General features: G+C 33.1%; 2 protein-coding genes and 1 long non-coding RNA gene across 5 annotated transcripts; 1 reads left to right on the top strand and 2 right to left on the bottom strand.

Annotated features, from left to right (window-relative positions):
- Positions 1–716: 716 nt before the first annotated feature.
- On the bottom strand, positions 717–2,524 carry LOC129287059 (uncharacterized). Its single transcript, XR_008587584.1, has 2 exons — positions 2,385–2,524; positions 717–1,382 (listed from the first exon to the last, which is right to left on the bottom strand). It is a non-coding gene; the product is annotated as an uncharacterized LOC129287059 (long non-coding RNA).
- A 2,195-nt stretch (positions 2,525–4,719) lies between these two features.
- LOC129285081 (kinetochore protein NDC80 homolog) lies at positions 4,720–9,233 on the bottom strand. 2 transcript variants are annotated; one of them, XM_054920626.1, is made up of 4 exons: positions 7,994–9,227; positions 7,518–7,764; positions 6,313–6,459; positions 4,720–5,186 (listed from the first exon to the last, which is right to left on the bottom strand). In XM_054920626.1, the coding sequence occupies exons 1-4, from the start codon at positions 9,097–9,099 to the stop codon at positions 4,950–4,952; spliced, it is 1,737 nt and encodes a 578-aa protein (XP_054776601.1). In that variant the 5' UTR covers positions 9,100–9,227; the 3' UTR covers positions 4,720–4,949. The 2 variants fall into 2 exon arrangements, with proteins under 2 accessions (XP_054776601.1, XP_054776602.1); XM_054920627.1 differs by lacking the exon at positions 4,720–5,186 and having other exon boundaries at positions 6,400–6,539; positions 7,994–9,233.
- A 1,449-nt stretch (positions 9,234–10,682) lies between these two features.
- Positions 10,683–14,286, top strand: LOC129286740 (uncharacterized). 2 transcript variants are annotated; one of them, XM_054922747.1, is made up of 3 exons: positions 10,683–10,936; positions 11,477–11,541; positions 13,002–14,286. In XM_054922747.1, exon 3 carries the CDS (start codon positions 13,028–13,030, stop codon positions 14,048–14,050), a length of 1,023 nt encoding a protein of 340 aa, XP_054778722.1. In that variant the 5' UTR covers positions 10,683–10,936; positions 11,477–11,541; positions 13,002–13,027; the 3' UTR covers positions 14,051–14,286. The 2 variants fall into 2 exon arrangements, with proteins under 2 accessions (XP_054778722.1, XP_054778723.1); XM_054922748.1 differs by lacking the exon at positions 11,477–11,541.
- The last annotated feature ends 3,778 nt before the right edge of the window (positions 14,287–18,064 follow it).

The following is an 18,064-nucleotide window of genomic DNA, read 5'->3' as shown; positions in this document are numbered from 1 at the left end:
TCTTTTATTTTTTACCTTTTTTGCATGTAAATCAATTTTACATTAAGCTCAGTTGTTCAAATTGCATCATTTTTAAGAAATCACTCTAAAAATAGTTCATATGTGTATTAAAAAATTGATATAAATTTTTATTAAAATGTATGTACAGACAATTAAATATCCATTTGTCATTATTTTTTTCCTTTTATTTAACGTTTGTCTCTCCTTTTATCATTCCAGTAGCTTGAGAATAATAATAATGTTTCTTTCCTTTTAATATATGTAAATTAGATGAACAGAATCAAATAATGAAACCTAAATAAAAATCCATATGCCAGAGCAAAAATAAAATCAAACACTAACCTGAGGCTGAAGTGATTGTTCGTGCAATAAAGACGATGAGCAATATGTGCAATTAAAACACATTGTCACAACTAAATTTTAATGTAGTAGTTATCCCATTAAAAAATATAAAATATAAAATATTTTTTAAAAATTATAAAATATAAAATATTTTTAATGTTTTGAGACATTAATAAACTTTTACCAAAAATGCTTCTAATCAATAAGTCGCTTTACATTTAAGAATAAATATAAAAAAAAAATAATATTAATTAAAAGAAAACTAACTACTTCATTGAGAGTGTAATTCAATTAAAAATATTCTATACTTTTTAACAAAAAGAATATCTTTTTTTCTAAAAAATGAAATAAAATTACCATCTAAACAAAAATCATATAGCAAGTCATATTTAGTACATTCAACAAAACTCATCATTCAATGCTTAGGAGCCGCATTTTGGGCGAGTAACAAACCATATAACTAATGTCATCATGAATTATTGAAGGACCATCTAATTAGAACCAGAGAACATCATCATTATTACTTGCTTTCGTGCTGAAATTGGACATTGAATTGCTGCCCTTAACCTATCAACATCACACATAAGAAAGCAATATATGTCAGGTATTCTTTTAGCATCACACCCACATTCTTCAAGCATTTTCCAAAGCTCTTCACTTGACAATTGTGGCACAGGCTTGCAAATTTTTGCTAGTATCATATTTCCTTGTTCAATTGCCTGAGTCACAGCACGTATTGCCCCTATTAGCTCCTTAATATTATTATCCTTCTCTTTAGCCACCTTCTTTATCCTCTTGATGCAAGCACCATTAATAGTGGTGGATGAGTGCTCTTGTTTAGGAATTTTAACTTTGTTTTGTGAGATGAGGTTATCAATATCATTGACAGTTTTAGGGACCTCTTCTATAGAACGACGTCTCTTTCTCCACTCACGTGTTGTCTCCGCCTCATTTCCATAGGCTCTATCTATTCCATATAATATCATCTTCTCATAGTTTGGGAAAGGAATAGTTCTCTGCAGTGCTATTTTAGATTTACCCTGAAAAAAAAGTGAGAATTCATGTGGATATCACTCAAGTAGACCAGATTCTAATGATATTTTAAACAGATAGACAACTACTTATTCGACTCATTATTTCTCCATGCATCTTCTTTCTCTTGTTACTCAAATTGTAACTTCTTTTTAGGATAAATCTCACTTTCATATACTTGTGCAATAACACACCTAAGTAGAGCTATTGCTTTCGACACAATTTAAGCCATTATTGCACCACTGAAAGATATTCAGTTTCCAAATCCATCTAATAAAGCAAGTGAAAAAGCATAAAACAGATCAATAAATGAGCAACAATAATCACAAATACAAGCATAAACACAATAACACAAAAACAATTTGCACACACATATATATATACAAAATAAAATAATATAAAACAATCTTCATATATATAAAAGCCATAATTATTAGATTCATTGCCCCGTCTAGTCACAATACAGAATAAAATAAATCCAATGTGAAAAATGAACATTAGGACATGAAAACATAGAGAGACAATAGTTGTGAAATCATATTCGATTAAGTTGGAAGACTTGCAGCATCCAACATTTGCTACAGTCTTTTGTTTTGCTTCTTTTTTATTATTTTATACGCGTCTTGTGCCCAACTGCACATACGCACATTTGAATTCTCTATCCAATGTTGTTTCATGTGCATTAAACTTGATCTTTTCTTTTTTCGATTCAGCAAAAGAAAAAAAACGCGGAACAGACAACTGCACATAGTATAAACCTAAAGCAAATGCTCCCAGAAGATGCAGGACCAGCATAAGAATCAGCAAATATTCAGTAAATCAGATATATATTGCATTGAATCTTCTGTAAATCAGCACCATCAGCGAAATCAAAGCCATGACTAGAAATCAGAACCATAGACACCATTCAACTTGAGAAATAAAGGAGCCAAGATCGACGGAAAACCGAGTAAGAAAAGAAATGGATTTGTGAAGAATGACGATTGCGAGAACAGCAGAGGGAAACTGACCGGAAAATGCCTGACGGAAACACAGCGGCGGAATGAGGACGCTCAGACGACGCACGGTGAGAGAGGCAAAGCGAGAGCAAGAGGCTGGACCATGCAGAGTGAAGCGATCGAGGGTTTCATTGTGGAGCGTAGCAAAATTAAATAGGGTGAACTAGGAAAAAAAAAAAATTGGCTCAAAAAGTTAAAAAAAAAGTGATGATAAGGCATTGTTAAAAAAACTAAAAAATACACGGGATTAAATAGGGTTTTATTTATTTTATAGAAATTTTATTAAAAAAAACTAAAAACTGCCCTCTACAATACACGGGATTAAATAAAAAAAATAACAAAAAGTTATAAAGAAACAATTGAATTGAAAAAAAAAAAAAAAGCAATTGTGGATATGGCATTGTTATATTCACTGTTCCATGAACAGTAACTTTTACTATAGATTAGAGGATAAGATTATTTTATATTTGGTTATAATAATAAAAGATTTTTTAATACATAAAGTGCGTTATTTTGGAAAGGGTAACCTTTAGATAACACTCAAATTTTATAAGAAAATATTTATTTTATAAAAATTTTATAAAAAAAAACTAAAAACTGCCCTGTACAACGCATGAAATTAAATTAAAAAAATATTATAAAAAGTTATAAAGAAACAATTGAATTAAAAAAAACAATTGGGGATATGGCATTGTTATATTCACTGTTCCATGACCAGTAAATTTTACTATAGATAAGAGGATAAGATTATTTTATATTTAGTTATGATAATAAAAGATTATTTAATGCATAAGGTGCATTATTTTGGAAAGAGTAACCTTTAAATAACACTCAAATTTTTTAAAAAATTAATAACAATGAATATAACAATGCCATATCCACAATTGCTTTTTTTTTTTCAATTCAATTGTTTCTTTATAACTTTTTGTTATTTTTTTTATTTAATCCCGTGTATTGTAGAGGGCAGTTTTTAGTTTTTTTTAATAAAATTTCTATAAAATAAATAAAACCCTATTTAATCCCTCGCACGTTGGAGGGAAAAAAGTTTTTTTTTTTTTTAAAGTAAAGAAATAAAAAAGAAATGGCAGTTCACAAATCCCACAAGGCTCAAACAAAACACACCCAAGTGATGATAAGTTTTGAGAAAGAGGCGGGCTGGTACTGATCCAATTATTTGCGATGACGGCCTCATTAAGAATAAAAAATGATAGTTTAGTTATTAATTTCATTAGAAATTATAATAAATTGTTAATTTTATCTTTATTTAAATAAAAGGTTTACAAATTTATATTATATTATGTTTCATAGTTGAAAATTTTAATATGAATAATATTAAAAAATGTAATAAATTCCTCATCAAATGTCTTGCATTATTTAGAACTGAAAAAATATTTTTAAAAAATACCTTATAATAGGACGGAGAGAGTAGATTGAAGTTTATTTTCCTTTTCATTTTGGCCATTATAACTTGTCAAATTTAAATCACAAAACCAAAGGAAAATTTTAGTGAAGATCTCTTGATCCAACTTAATTTCAGTCAAACCTTCTCAAATTTTGAAATTTCAATGTACATGTGAAAGAATAAAATGAAATTAAAGAGTTAATTGAAATGACTTTATTGTTATTAATGAAATGAATACTTGATATATGAAAAATAAAAAATTGACATATGAAAAATAAATAATTGATGTAGGTGAAATTTACAACTCTAATTAACAATGTAACACTAATAAATATAAATAAGTAAATCTAAAAGCATGAACAGCTTATATAAAAAAAAAATGAACAATTGATATCAGTAAAATAAAAGCATAAATTCATAATATTGTTGTGTTTTTAATGACAATTACAAATTTTATTTATATCAATTATTTATTTTTAATGTATCAATTGTTCACTTTTTCCACACACGTCATTTATACACCTAATTTCATTAAAAATAATAAAATTATTTCGTGTCCATACATTAGTTGTTCATTTTTTTCACACAAATTATTCACACATCTAATTTCACCAAGAATAATAAAATCATTTCAGCTGATTCTTTAATTTTATTTCAATCTCTCATATGGACAATAAAATTTTAAAATTTCAAAAGCTTTGACTAAAATTAAATAGATCAAGAAATCCTCACCTAAATTTTAACCAATCGATCAAAAGTTCATGTTGTTGACGGGAACGACAGTTGTCTTTTTTTGGTTTTTTGGGTTAAAAAATTGGAGTATGGCTGACAAATGATTTTGGATCAGATAAAAAGTTTTCTCAGCACTTTAGTTAAATAGGAGTCGCTTGAGCTCTACTCTGATTATTGATAGATTATTGCTATCAATTTAATATTTTGCAAATGTTGTCATTTTAATATGTCATAAACGATTACATTCAAACATGCAAGGATAACAATAGTACAATCATTGCAGTCGTTTTCCTCTGAAAACATACCCAGAAACTATAGTACAGACTTTAAAAGTGAATCTTGATTTAACAAGGTATCAATCAACAGAGCATCGTTTTTAGTTTGCAGAAAGAATCTTGCTAAGCATCGTATTAACACAATAATGGTTCACTTGTTTTCTGAAGTCACTTGACACGGTTTAAGTCGAATATATTACCAAACTGTGCTGGGAACGAGCCCCTGTATGCATCTGAGACAGCAACTGCTGTATCTGAAAGATCACTCTTCATCTCTGAAATTTTGGATCCCATATATTCTTTGAACTTCGAGACTGAATCAACCAGCATAAAAAGTTCCTGAGCGCACCTCTGCATTTCTTCTTCATTTTCTTTATTCGCTTCTTGCAACTTCAATTTCGAGGCCTTGACAGACAAGAGTGTTTATTAGATGCAATGAAAAAGTATCACATAAGTTGTTTGAACTTGAATTTGCCCTGTTGTAAGCTAAACAAAATTCTACAATGGCTTGATGGCACTTCAATGAATCTGATCGAACTACAGATCCATAATCTACACGCATTTGGATATATATATATAAATATATATATTTGTGATTTAAATGCGGGTCAACCGGTAGACATTACAGTGGGTGCAACCTTTTATTTTTTGGCCCCCAAAGCTTGGCACAAACACAAGGTGGCTGAGAATTGAATTTAGAAACTGTTGCTGATAATTCATTTCATGTTCCTTGTCCTTAGGCAACCATATGGTCAAAATCTCCCGCTTAAGCCTTAAACAGCTTTTATGTTTTTTCTACCTATTTTCGTGCTCCTACACCATTTGCCAAAAAACTGAAAATGGCATGGAATATACTCAATCAGGATAAAAGCTAATTGCCCAGATACTCTCCCAAAAGTAAAACCACATGGACAACAAAATAGGCATAGCGCAGAAACAGCAAAAACAAAAACTAGAGCTAATCCAAAACTATTAACACTCAATCATATGTTCACTCCCTATGATTTAAAACTAAGAAAAGAAATTAGTTGAAAAACATTACAACATTAGAATTCCGTATTCAATTCAATAAGATTAATCCAAAACTTGTCCAAAAGAAGAGAATGTGGTATGAATAATAGATCATAAGAGAATTTAGCTAGAAAGTTACGAGGGTAGTTAGTTGGAGGCGAGTTGCGGGGCTAACCATCTTCTCTATATAGCAACATACCAAGAGGGGTGAAGAGAACAAAGTACGTTGATCAATGAAGATTATTTCCATCTAAATGGCATCGCTAACCACTTTCTATTTACATATACCGTTGTACCAAGGGGTGAGGAGAACAAGTACACTGTTGGTTGAGGGAGGTTCTTTTCAATAATATTTCTCCATTCACACTGTGGACTTTATTAATAGTGAGCATTGCTTGCCACTTTAAATTGACTGAAAGTTTAAAACACAACAGTGACAGAGACCCTGGTCTAGGAAGGCGATATGAATTCTTGACCTTTCACTTGATTTTAAAAATATAGACAGCAAACAAGGCATTACCTTAAGAACCTCAGCTGCCTCCCGTTCCACCATGTCCAGGTCAAGAGCCTCTCGATCAACATCCTCCAACATTTTCTTTGCTTCAGCCGCGCATCTAGATATGTATTCCTCTGTTTCTTTCTTTAACTTGTACAGTTGAGCTTCCATCTGATGGATACATCATCATGCAACAGCAGCAGCAGGTCAAACTACAGTCTTTGCACAGCAAGATTTTTTGTAGTACCATTCTAATACCAACGAAGAACACAAGAGCACAACAAAAATTTTGCCAAAAAAGGGAAGATCAGCATTGAGCATCAATTGAATTAGTTATCTAATACTATACAGTATTCCACTTTGAAAAGTTCGCGTTTTCTCCCAACCATTATAATGCTTGCTAAGAAGAATGAGTATAAATTGGCAGGCAACTTTACATCTCTACGTGCAGGTATTGACCTCTACTTGAGTTACGACTTAGACAACAAAGCCACCAACTTAGACCACAAAGCCACCTATATACAGAATGCAACAACCCTACCCTTCCACTAATCTCCAAAATGACCTTTACTGCCTGCCAGCACTACCAACCTAATTTAAATCTGGCATTTTATATTATATATATTGTTTTTAAATGTTCTGAAATTCTAATAAAAGAACAGCAAACATAATATTTATCTCTCTACCTTACTCACTATACCTATTAGGGATGCCATCACATGCAAACCAATCTAATCTCAAGGACTTCACAGTTTTATGTTAAGTATCATCCATCCAGCTCAAATAGTCTATCTGTTATAGCAATCATGCCTATACTTCCATAAGTTGGAATCTTAACTTGCAATACTAGAATACTATATACATGGCCACATAAAAAAAAAAAAAAAAACTTGCACACTCTATAATACTACCTCAATTTCAAATTAGAAGATAAAATTGGAAGAGGTTCATTAATGATGCTTTTCCAATATTACCCTTCTAATTATATTCTCTCTCTTTAGTATTCTTCCACAAATAGAACATTAAATGAAGGACATTTGTAGAAATTTATATTTTTGTTCTGAAAATGTAATGTTTTAAAGTTTATTTAGTGAGTTTTATTGGTGTGTGTGTTTTTGTCTAAAAGTGTATTATTATAAATTGGGATGAATGGAGTACAATAGAGTAGACATTAAGAAGAAATTAAATATTAATATCACTGTCTAAAGTTTTAAAAATGATCCACTTACTTCATTGATTTTGGACAGCAGCTCGTCATCTAACTTTCTTTTCCTCTCAATCCTAGCAGCATTTTCGCTGCAATTTTGTTGAAGGGAGATTGACTCTTCCAGCTTTTTCATAGAACTTTTCTTTATGTCATCGGCCAAGGAGTTTAGTGAACGCTTTAGTGTCAACTTGGGATCTAAACCCATGATCTCAGCAGGTGTAGATCCCTTGGCATTCAACTGATACTGAATACCATTATCAATCTTCAACCTAGAAATGCAAGTGCGTGAGGGCATTTTGAGCTGATTTTAGATATATCTAACATCAAGATGCTAGAAATAACATTCACACTATAAAAACAGCAAAAGCGTTTCATTTTAGTAAAACTGTCATTGGATGTTATGGCTACAAAGCCCCGTTGTTCTTTTGTTTTAGATAGCATTGAAATAAAAAATAACCTTAGAAAATGAATATCTAACTTAATAATAACAGAATTAACCTCCTTAAGGCCTGGTTGCAGTCCAATACTAGTGCCTCTAGGTCATTAACCTTGTGCCCGAGAGAAGTCTCAAGATCCCACGACTTCTCCTCCCAAGCATTCCTAGCAAGCTCTGCCTCTGCAATGTCCCTCTCAACAGCCTGCAATTCCTTCCTCATCCTCTCCATATCCCTTGCATTAAACGTCTGCAACTCAACCCTCTTCTTTAACTCTTCATTTTCCTCACAAATCTTCTTGTTCTCTTGTACCTTGGCATCCAGCTGCTTCTCTTTGTCTGACAAAACCCTCTCCACCTCCTTTATCCTCACTGTGAATTCCTCAATCATCTTATGGAACTTGTTCACATCATCTTCCAACATACTCTTCTCCTTCTCAAGCACTTCCTTCTGAGATGGCCTTGTCCTCAACTCTTCACATTCTACTGCAAGTTTCGCCATCTCTTCCTCCGTTGCTTTAACTTTCTCCACCGCATACCCTTTCTCTTTCTCCAACTTCTCTTTACATTGACGGTCCAATTCATCCACAGCATCATCATCCCCCCTAATGTAGTGCAAATAGCTATTCAGCGCATACATGTTCAAAACATTTTCTTCAGCATAAGATGACGCCTCGCGCAACGACGAGAGGTGATCATTGAAACTCGCAATCTGTACAAGCCAGTGAATGAGAGCCAACAAGGCAGGCCACTGGTGAGGAGCAGCGGGAGATTTAAGAAACGATTTGTTGAGCTTGAAAGGGTAATTGAGGAACTTGAGCAAAACCGGCAAGCCATCCTCCATCTTCGTCGCGGGAAAATCGAGACGGGACATGAGGAATTTGAGGGTTTCAGTGATGTCTTTAGCGGACGGGCAGGTGGATTTGAAGGAAATGGGGAAGGAGAGAGAGGCAAGGTAGGAATTGATGGTGGAGACTGCGGATTGTTGGAACGACCGTTCTTTGTAGAGGTCGACGGTGGTGGCGCGGACGCCAACGCCTGCGGAAGATGGCCGGCTGCTAGCAAAACTGGCATCGGAATCTCGGCCGGGAAATTGGCGGTGATAGAAGTCCACTGGCGTCGACGGTGGCTTAAGCGATTCTTTGGGTTGATGGCGACCGGCAGGCCTCATCTCCGGCAACACAGAGCTTCGCAGTGTGTTTTAATTTTCGACCTGATTTTCGTTTTCCCGCTTACACTTGACGGGCCACTTGCGAGATTAATTCGCGCGGCTTGGGCCCTGAAACAGCTTTGCATCACTATTCTTTTTTTTTTTTTTAATGCCTCTAATAGCGAAAGTCACAAATAATTAAACCCAAAAAATGCACGCACGCACGCACGCAGCACACACACAAATAGAGACTTCTAAAAATCACAAATAATCATTATGGGTTAGGTTATACGAATCAACTTAAATAATCGCTCATGAGAGTTGGGTTAAAAATATTTGACCCAAAAAAAATATTTTTCTGACTTGAGCTAACTTATTGGATTGTTCAACTCATATTATTTTTAAAAAAATTAAAAATTAAAAGAAAAAAGTTTGAACCACTTTGATAAATTGATGGACAAAGCGTAATTAATATTTTGCGTAAATATTATAAGTTAATATTTTTGTATATGAATCATGAAGGAATAGAACTCATCATGACTTAGGTGTATTTTTTAAATTAATGAAAAAATAAATTAAGAAGAAAGTGAATTGGTAGGTTTGTCCATTTAATACACCAACCTCAAGAGTTGAATTATAATATTGATAATTCATAAAAAAATGAGTTAAACACAATTTAATTCATATTTTTCCCAACTTATATGATACTCATATTGTCCAAATTGGTTCATATTTCTATCTCTATTGGGTATCACAATTTTCCAATTGAATTTTAAGATTACGAATTCACGATTTTTTTTTTTTGTAATTAACAAAATTTTTGTTCTCATTAGAATACCCCTCCAATCTCTCTTTTACGCAGGACGTCCCTTCCTTCACCAAACCAAGCCTCAACTATATGATACATACTTTTTCAAACTTTTCGTGATCAGCCACATCAACTTACAAAAGAGGTTTCATTGTTTTGTCGACATAAAAAAGTTTAATATTAATTTTCATTAATAAAGCCTATCACGTTAGCATAGGAGTGTTGAAAATATATCTTATAAAAAATTAAGGAATCAAACTAAATTTTTTCATAAAATTAGATGGCAAAATATAACCATTAATTTTTATAATTTCATCAAGCTTGATTTTAATCTCTGTATTTTTTTTGCAGAATTTTGAATCTATATAATTTAAGTAAGATTAGGTGATGTTTGTTTTTTAAATTGTTAATAATATTAAATTATAGAAATTATAATAGTTGAAAATACTGAAAATAAATAAAATCTGATAAAACTATAAAAAATAAGGGTAATATTTTTTTAAATTCAACTTAAAACATTAAAATTTGGAAAATTCAACGCAAAACATAAAAATTATTATTAAAGCATTCAAAAGTGATACATTGAAGATGGTCCATTCTAAGGTAAGGATGGCATCATGTGAGCGAAACTGGACAGAGACAGACCACGTGTCGCTCAAGTTCCGCATTTCCTTCCGGTGACGTGCTATGATTGCGTGCAGCGACCAATAAGAAATCAGCAGATGAGAGCGTAGCTTCCACTACCTATATCAGCACGTGATCTGGCACTCGCTCGATTGAGAGAGAGAGACGTATAGAAATGGCTCGAACTCGCGATTGTCGAAAATCTTTTCATTTCATTTCCCTCCCAACTTCCGCGAACTGAAGAAGGACCTGAGATTTAGCGCTCTCCTTCTTCTCGCCCAATTATACTCTTGCCCCTCGATTCCATCGCCTTACCTTTCGATTCGTGCTAGAAATCTCCTCTCTATCTCCAAAACCTCGCTTCAAATTCGCTTGATTTCCCTCCGTTTTCAATTTTCGTTTCTTTTCTTCCATACTTGCCTGGTGGTACGACCTTTTATCTACCGTCTCTTTCTTCATTTTTTTTTCCTCCAGAAAGATTCTCTTAGCGTTTCGCTTGGTTACTGGTTATTGAGTTTTGGTGCTGAACTGATTGTCATATCCAATTCATCTCAAGTTTTATCTTTTTTGTTTTATGTACTTATTTAAAGGCTTATTGAGGAAATGATTCATCTATCTAAGTGGGGTTGCTGGAAAAATCGGTTGTGAAATTAGCTTGAAGTGCATTTATCAAATGTTAGCGGTTTTCTCGGCTTTCAAGCAGATGGGCATTTTTTATTTAATCGGCATTTGATTTACCATGATAAGCTCGGTCATAGATTTTGCATTTAATTATAAATTTCTGATTGGATTCAAAATGGATGAAGTTAGCGACATGTGCTTCATACTCAGCCTTCATGTTCTAGTTTATATTTTATTGGTCTTGCTGGTTGTCTTTGCTTGCAAGTTTCTCTCATTAGCACGCTACTTCCTTTTGGGCAATATATATGATTCTCTATTTTTCTCTTTTCTTTCTATTCAATCCAGATACAGCATGGTCGCTTAAAGTAACTTGCTGCTTTCAGACATCAAATACTCCGACAAATAGACTGGCAAGTTTTTCTTTGCAAAGACAACTGATTTTTCTTCTTGGAGTGAGGAGTTTCCTGGCCTACTTTCGTTTTGCCCTTCTTTTGATGCCAAAAAAAAAAAAAAGGTCAATTTGAATACTGCTGTGTTTGAGAGGGGTGCCTAAATATGGCTAAAAAAATGGAACTTTAGCATGAATGTTATGACTGTAGAAGTCATCTACTATTTTGTATCATGACCAATGGGAAATGCATTTAAGAAATTTTGTTTAACACTAGTAGATTAAGTTTCGTTTAGCATCTGTGATTAGGATATAACGTCTGACTTTATTGTTGTTACCGTATTAGTAGATGGAAAGTCAAATTGGATGAATGGAAGAATAGATGGATCGACTATTGGTAGGTGCTAGGCAGATATATGCATAGAAAGACAAACACGTAAAACTATTGATCACCTTTTTCTGAACTGCACAACAACTGAGCCTGTTTCTTTCATCATTTGGGATAAACTGCACATTTTAATGCTATTTTGGAAGGCTTTGATGGTTTTTTGAAAGTTCTTGATTGGTGCACTTTGCCTTATTGCGTAGCTTGGTATGCCTGAAAGAAGATACACTTTAAAACACTAGAAGTTATCATTCAGGACTTAATTTTTTTGGTAATATCTCTACAGGATGTTTTGTTACACTTACGACGTGACTCTTTACAATCAAGCTTAAATTCATCCTAGTTGAAAAATTACCTTGTAGATTTAGAGTGTGAAATTCTTCCATACCATTGGTTTGTATCTGTTGTCTTTTGTTTCCACTGTCTTGCTTCTTACCTGTTTCTGTGTCCGTATGCACCTAACTTATTGCTGATGCACTTCTTAACGATTACTCCAAAAAAAAAAAAAAGGCCAAAAAGAGAGGTGTCCTAACTTGAACAGTCTTCTTTGAAAACTCGCGTATATTTGGATAGCACACTTTCATCTGTGAGGCGGGTCTTCATTTGGGGATAAGAGGCATCAATTCTAACAATGGATCTTTTGCTTGAGGTTTAGCATAGAAACTGTACACGTGGTTGTAGAATGTGGGGGGAAATGGTCTTTTTCCCCTCCTCTTTCTTGTTTTGCTTCTATGGGGTTGGACTTCCTTTCTCTGGATCTACTTCACAAGATTTTGGATTCACTACTGAAAGATATTATGTTTTCATGATGCTGATTCCGAAACAGAACTGGATAAATGCTTGAGTTAGTTACTATTGATATGATTGCTGTCTGTGGGCAGCATGAATTTGAGATAGTTAACCCTAAGCTTTGTATTGCGGTCCTATATTCTGGTGTTGCTGCATTTACATATTTGAATTTTTGAATACTTTCATACAGCTGACAAACCCTTAAAATTCATGCATCAAATCATTGATCCTTTCACAATTTACATCAGAAATATGTAACCAGAAGTATCTACTTATTGTCCCCCATCACTGTTCGTTAAAAATTTCAGGTTCTGCAACTTCTGTAAATTTGGAAATGGCAGGAGGAAGCAGGGGTCGACACACAATTGCTTCCCGTCAGTTTCGGCCTACTCCATACCCTCTGCCTGCGTGCAAAAAGAACTTTTGTGAGACTTTATGCTCAAAGAAGTGCTCCACTGACATGGATACCAATGATTGGGAAAATGTGACATGTTCTGTGTGCATGGAATATCCACACAACGCTGTACTTCTACTCTGCTCCTCCCATGACAAGGGTTGTCGTCCCTATATGTGTGGAACCAGTCTTCGTCATTCTAACTGCCTTGAGCAGTACAAGAAAGCTTATACTAAAGTTGTGTCGTCAAATTTGCCTCTTGACAAGAGTGACATCACAGAGCTGGCTTGCCCTCTATGTAGGGGTCAGGTAAAAGGTTGGACTGTTGTGGAACATGCACGAGAGTACCTTAATGCAAAGAAGAGAAGCTGCATGCAGGATAACTGCACATTTGTTGGGAACTACAAGGAATTGAAGAAACATGTGCGGATGGAGCATCCCTCAGCACATCCACGTGCAGTAGATCCTGATCATGAACAGAAATGGCGATTGCTCGAGTGGGAGCGTGAGCGAGAAGATGTTATCAGCACGGTAACATCAAGCATGCCTGGGGCAATGGTTTTTGGAGATTATGTCATTGAAGGAAATCATAATAGTCTCACTTCAGAAGATGAAGATGGGGATTCTAATGCTGGTGCTGCTGAAAGAAGTGGAAGGTTTGATATGGGCATGGAGGCAATGAATTTCCTTTTGCTATATCATGCGGTTCGGCAACGGAATGAACCTAACGTTGGCAGACAACTGAGGCCTGAGCTGGTATCCCATGGAAGATCCAATCAGGCCAGTGGTTACCATGCAACTCCTGCTGGTAGAGCTTATTTCTCTGATCAAGGTGATGCCAATAATAGGTATAGTGAAGGTGTTGGTGGTTCGCAGGTTAGCCGATTCAGTCGCCATGGCCGTGGCAGATTCTTATTTGGCCGCTCGAGCAGGAGGCGAAGGAGGAGAGAAGCACACACATAAGAGAGGATGTGGGGAAAGAAACCGTGCACAACAAAAGGAAGGAGGTTGGAGATGGAAGTGTCTGTTAGGTTTATAGTGGAGCTTAGTGACAGAAAATGATTGATTCAGTAACATTTACATATATTACTTTCAAGAAATAGGAAAAGTTTGATTGTCATTATTATTATTTTCCTTCTGTAATTTATTTTGTTGTACATTCCTTTCTCCTAGTAGAAAATGTCCATTGAATGAGCTCATTTGGTGTTTGTTTCTCACAAGTTGATCCCAATAATCCCAGTGATGTGTGAAACAACTCAAAATAGTGATATTGTATGTCTACCGAAATTCGTTGGGGAAAGAAAATGCCTTGCGAAGTTCCAAGGGATGCAATGCAATGTTTCAAACGTGTTAGCATTTTAACATTCGAAATTCTTATCACATGATATTAACTCAGAAATTTAATATAATTAAAGTTGGTTTTAGAGGTGAACAAATATGGTATTGAGCGTTGGCCTAAGCCTGCTTGGTTCTTATTTGGTTTGGCATAGGATTAGGTGATGCACTTGATGGGAATTAAAAATTATATTTATTCCAATTTAGTGTTTTTAAAATTACCTTATCTTAGTCTTTTTATCTTATCTTAATTCTTTGTAATTAGAGGTGAAAATATATTATAGATGAACAGAAAAATATTCCTTTTATAATCAAATTTTTGAAAAAAAAAAAAGCAAAATAAATGATGTTGCCTGCAGAGACCGTGTCAGTAACAACATTAAACAAATTCTATTTTTTAAAAAAATTAATAATATTTATTTTTTTAAAATCATTTTTTATTAAAATATGTAATAGGGTATTATTTTTTAAAATAAAATCAGTACTAAGATAATAAATTTTGGATTTAATGTAATTTTTTATTTTTAATATATACTTTCTTTAGATAATAATATAGGTTATTGTTAATTAATTTATATTTTTAAAAAAATTGGTTAAAATTTTAATTTCTTAAAAATTTTCACATATTTGATATTTTCAATTATATATATTTCTTTTAGACCACAATATAAAGCATTTTTTAAAAGCCTTACTTTATTGAAACATTTCATACCACAATATAACCAGAATCAACCAAATAATATTTACCTATTAAATAAAAAAAAGTATTGTAAATTTGACTAATATTAAATTAATTCAATAATAATTATAGTAATTTTAATAAAATATACTTGGAGGTGGATGTGAAAAATTTATTGAAAGAGTTGATATAGCATTATCAAATACTTGGGCATCATGAGCCTTACCTTCCTATCTCACAATCACAAAAGTAAAACACATATTTCAATCACATACAGCCATGACATTCTGTATTGTATATCCTTTTCTTTCAATAAATTTGATTTGATCAATAATACTAACCACGCATGGCACATGAGTGCCATCAATTGCTTCTATAGCTCATTAAAGAATGGCCAATATTGTGGATCATTTTGAATTTTCAAATGGCATCATTGAAACAAAGGATAAAGCAGCTTTATATTTGCTTTGGCTAGGTTAAGGCACGCAGTTAATACTTTGTGAAAATTTTTGTAGACAGTTTTTCCTTGTTGAAATTAGGGGTGTTGATGGGATGGAACCGAGACACCTTTATCCCGTGTCCCATCTTGAAAAAAGGATCGAGATTGAGTTTTGATCTCATATCCCGTTCCGTCTTAAAAGTCATCCCATCCTATTAGGAGTTAAGATGGAATTGGGATAAAATCGGGACGTGCCGCCATCCTGATAAATCAGATAATATTGGAGAAAGATCTAGATAATAACATTCATTCAAATTTTAAATCATACAATTTGTTAAGTTTAAAATCAAAACAACATAAGTACATAAATCACAACAATTTAAAGTCAATTATTGAATTATATTAATCACAACTATACATTGTAATAGCAAATACAAGTGATGTTTAGGCTATAAGAGTGGCAACAACAGCAAGTCAAGTACAATATCAAATAATTATTCTTCTACTTTAGTGGAGATATACTAAGCTAATTACTCTTCTGAAAATAAAACAAGAAATACTTTATAAATAAAAGTTATTAAATAAATATATATATATAATAAATTATATTAATATAATTAATATATTATAAAAAAAGATATCACTATGTTTACTCCATGTCATTGAAATTATCAATATAAAAAACTTTAGTTTTAAATAAAAATTTGTAAGTATTGAAATTATAATTAATATAAGTATAAATTATATTAATATAATTAATATATGTAAAATAAAAAATAATATAGATATATATATAATATTCGGGACGAGATGGGAAGTCCCAATGGTAATCTCGTGTCCCGTCCCGTCCCGAAGCCCTTTCCTATTTCATCCCATAAAGTCTCGTCTCGATTATTTTTGGGTCGAGACAATGCCAGGTCAATCAGGACGGATCCAAGCTAAACACCCCTAGTTGAAATTGTTCCAGTATCATTCTATTAGTAACTCCATGTCCAACAGTGTTTAAAAACATTCCAACCATTTCTTCAACTCTCATTTTTTTTAGACCAAAATCAATTAGTGTCGCGCACAGTTGCCTAAACAATTGTTTTTTCATTCGAAACGTTTCATAACAATGAGCATGATGACCTTGCAAAATCTCATTGACTCACATGTGCCCTGTTTGCCTGCTAGTTTTTCGTGGCTCTTTACGCACATATGGCATCACATATTCACTAACTAATTGGCATATTTCTTCTTGCTCAGTTATATCTTGTTGTAATGAGGGAAGTAGTTGATGCACCACATCTTCATCCCAACCTTCATTCCAACCTAATATATATTCATTCAAATCTTCTATGATTTTTCAACTTGAGGTAAAATAGTATGTAAATATTATTTATATAAATATAAAATAAATAGTATGTAAGTATCATTCATATGTAATATAAAATAAATAGTATATAACTATCACTCAACAATAGGAAAAATAAAGCATAAGATAAGTATTAGATAAGAGTTAAATATTCATTATAAACCAAGTCATTATAAACATAGCAAACTACAAGTCAAAATAAAGCAACTACAAGTCAAATACAAGTCAAGTCATCATAAACCTATATAAATATTCATCCAAATGTATTTTTTGAAATAAAATTGGTGGATTGTGGACTTGATGCTTCAACCAATTGACCAAGTGATCAGAATGAGTTTTAAGTTGCCAATGAGCATCCCATATAGGCTTATACAGAACAAGATTGACACATCTTCGATGCAAATCTTTATCACCAAAAACTTCTGAAAGTTCATTTAGGTGAGCCACAGCCTTAAAAACGCTTATGTCATTTATCAAAATCTTGTTCACTATCTTTATTCTAGCTTTATTTTCCTTATCTATTTCACTCATAACATTTGCTATTTTTATTGAGGTAAGATTTTTTGCTTTTCCTCCCACCAACTCTTCCAACCCTCTTTTGCCTTGACTTCCATCACCACTAATTCCACTAGTATTTGTGGTTACATTCAATCCCAATAGTTCATCAGTGAGCCCCATAGGTGTTGCAATGTTAGATAAATTCAGCTCCTTTTTACTATTACCAAATTCTTCTTGAAGATCAATGGTGGGATGGTATACATCTTCATCATCATCATCCTCTATTTGGGTCTGGGTAGCAAATGGTACAAACAATATCTCCCCAATTTCCAGGACATCCTTGAATATCGAGGTTGAATTTCACATAGCTTTTCATTGTTCTATAGACTAGCTAGCCATCACAAACTTATAAAATCAATAAATATATTTGCATATAAGTATCAGTTTACTAGATTTTTTTCCTCCACAATAATTCATATGAAAATAAGAAGAATCATCAAGCATACATGAAAATGAAGCAATACCAAGCATTCAGTCATGAGATATACACCAAGCTTTCAATCAAGGAAAAAAAACAAGAATCACTAGTGATCATCAGAAACATAGAACAAGCAAAAAAAAAAAAAAAACAGGCCAAAAATAAAAATAGAAATGATAAGCTTCTCCTTTTGC

This window comes from Prosopis cineraria, unplaced genomic scaffold, assembly GCF_029017545.1.
Source record: "Prosopis cineraria cultivar Desert tree isolate PC_DT_omini unplaced genomic scaffold, ASM2901754v1 PC11, whole genome shotgun sequence".
NCBI lineage: Eukaryota > Viridiplantae > Streptophyta > Magnoliopsida > Fabales > Fabaceae > Prosopis > Prosopis cineraria.
The sequence above is the reverse complement of the archived record's forward strand: the minus strand, read 5'-3'. Positions and strand labels throughout refer to the sequence as shown.

Excerpts from the sequence above, each read along its gene's own strand:
- LOC129285081 (XM_054920626.1), bottom strand. The coding sequence starts at position 9,099 with ATGAGGCCTGCCGGTCGCCATCAACCCAAAGAATCGCTTAAGCCACCG. Across the intron at positions 7,765-7,993 it reads TGCAACCAGGCCTTAAGGAG|GTTGAAGATTGATAATGGTA; the intron begins GTTAATTCTGTT and ends TTGCATTTCTAG. Across the intron at positions 6,460-7,517 it reads TGCTGTCCAAAATCAATGAA|ATGGAAGCTCAACTGTACAA; the intron begins GTAAGTGGATCA and ends TGTATCCATCAG.
- LOC129286740 (XM_054922748.1), top strand. The coding sequence starts at position 13,028 with ATGGCAGGAGGAAGCAGGGGTCGACACACAATTGCTTCCCGTCAGTTT.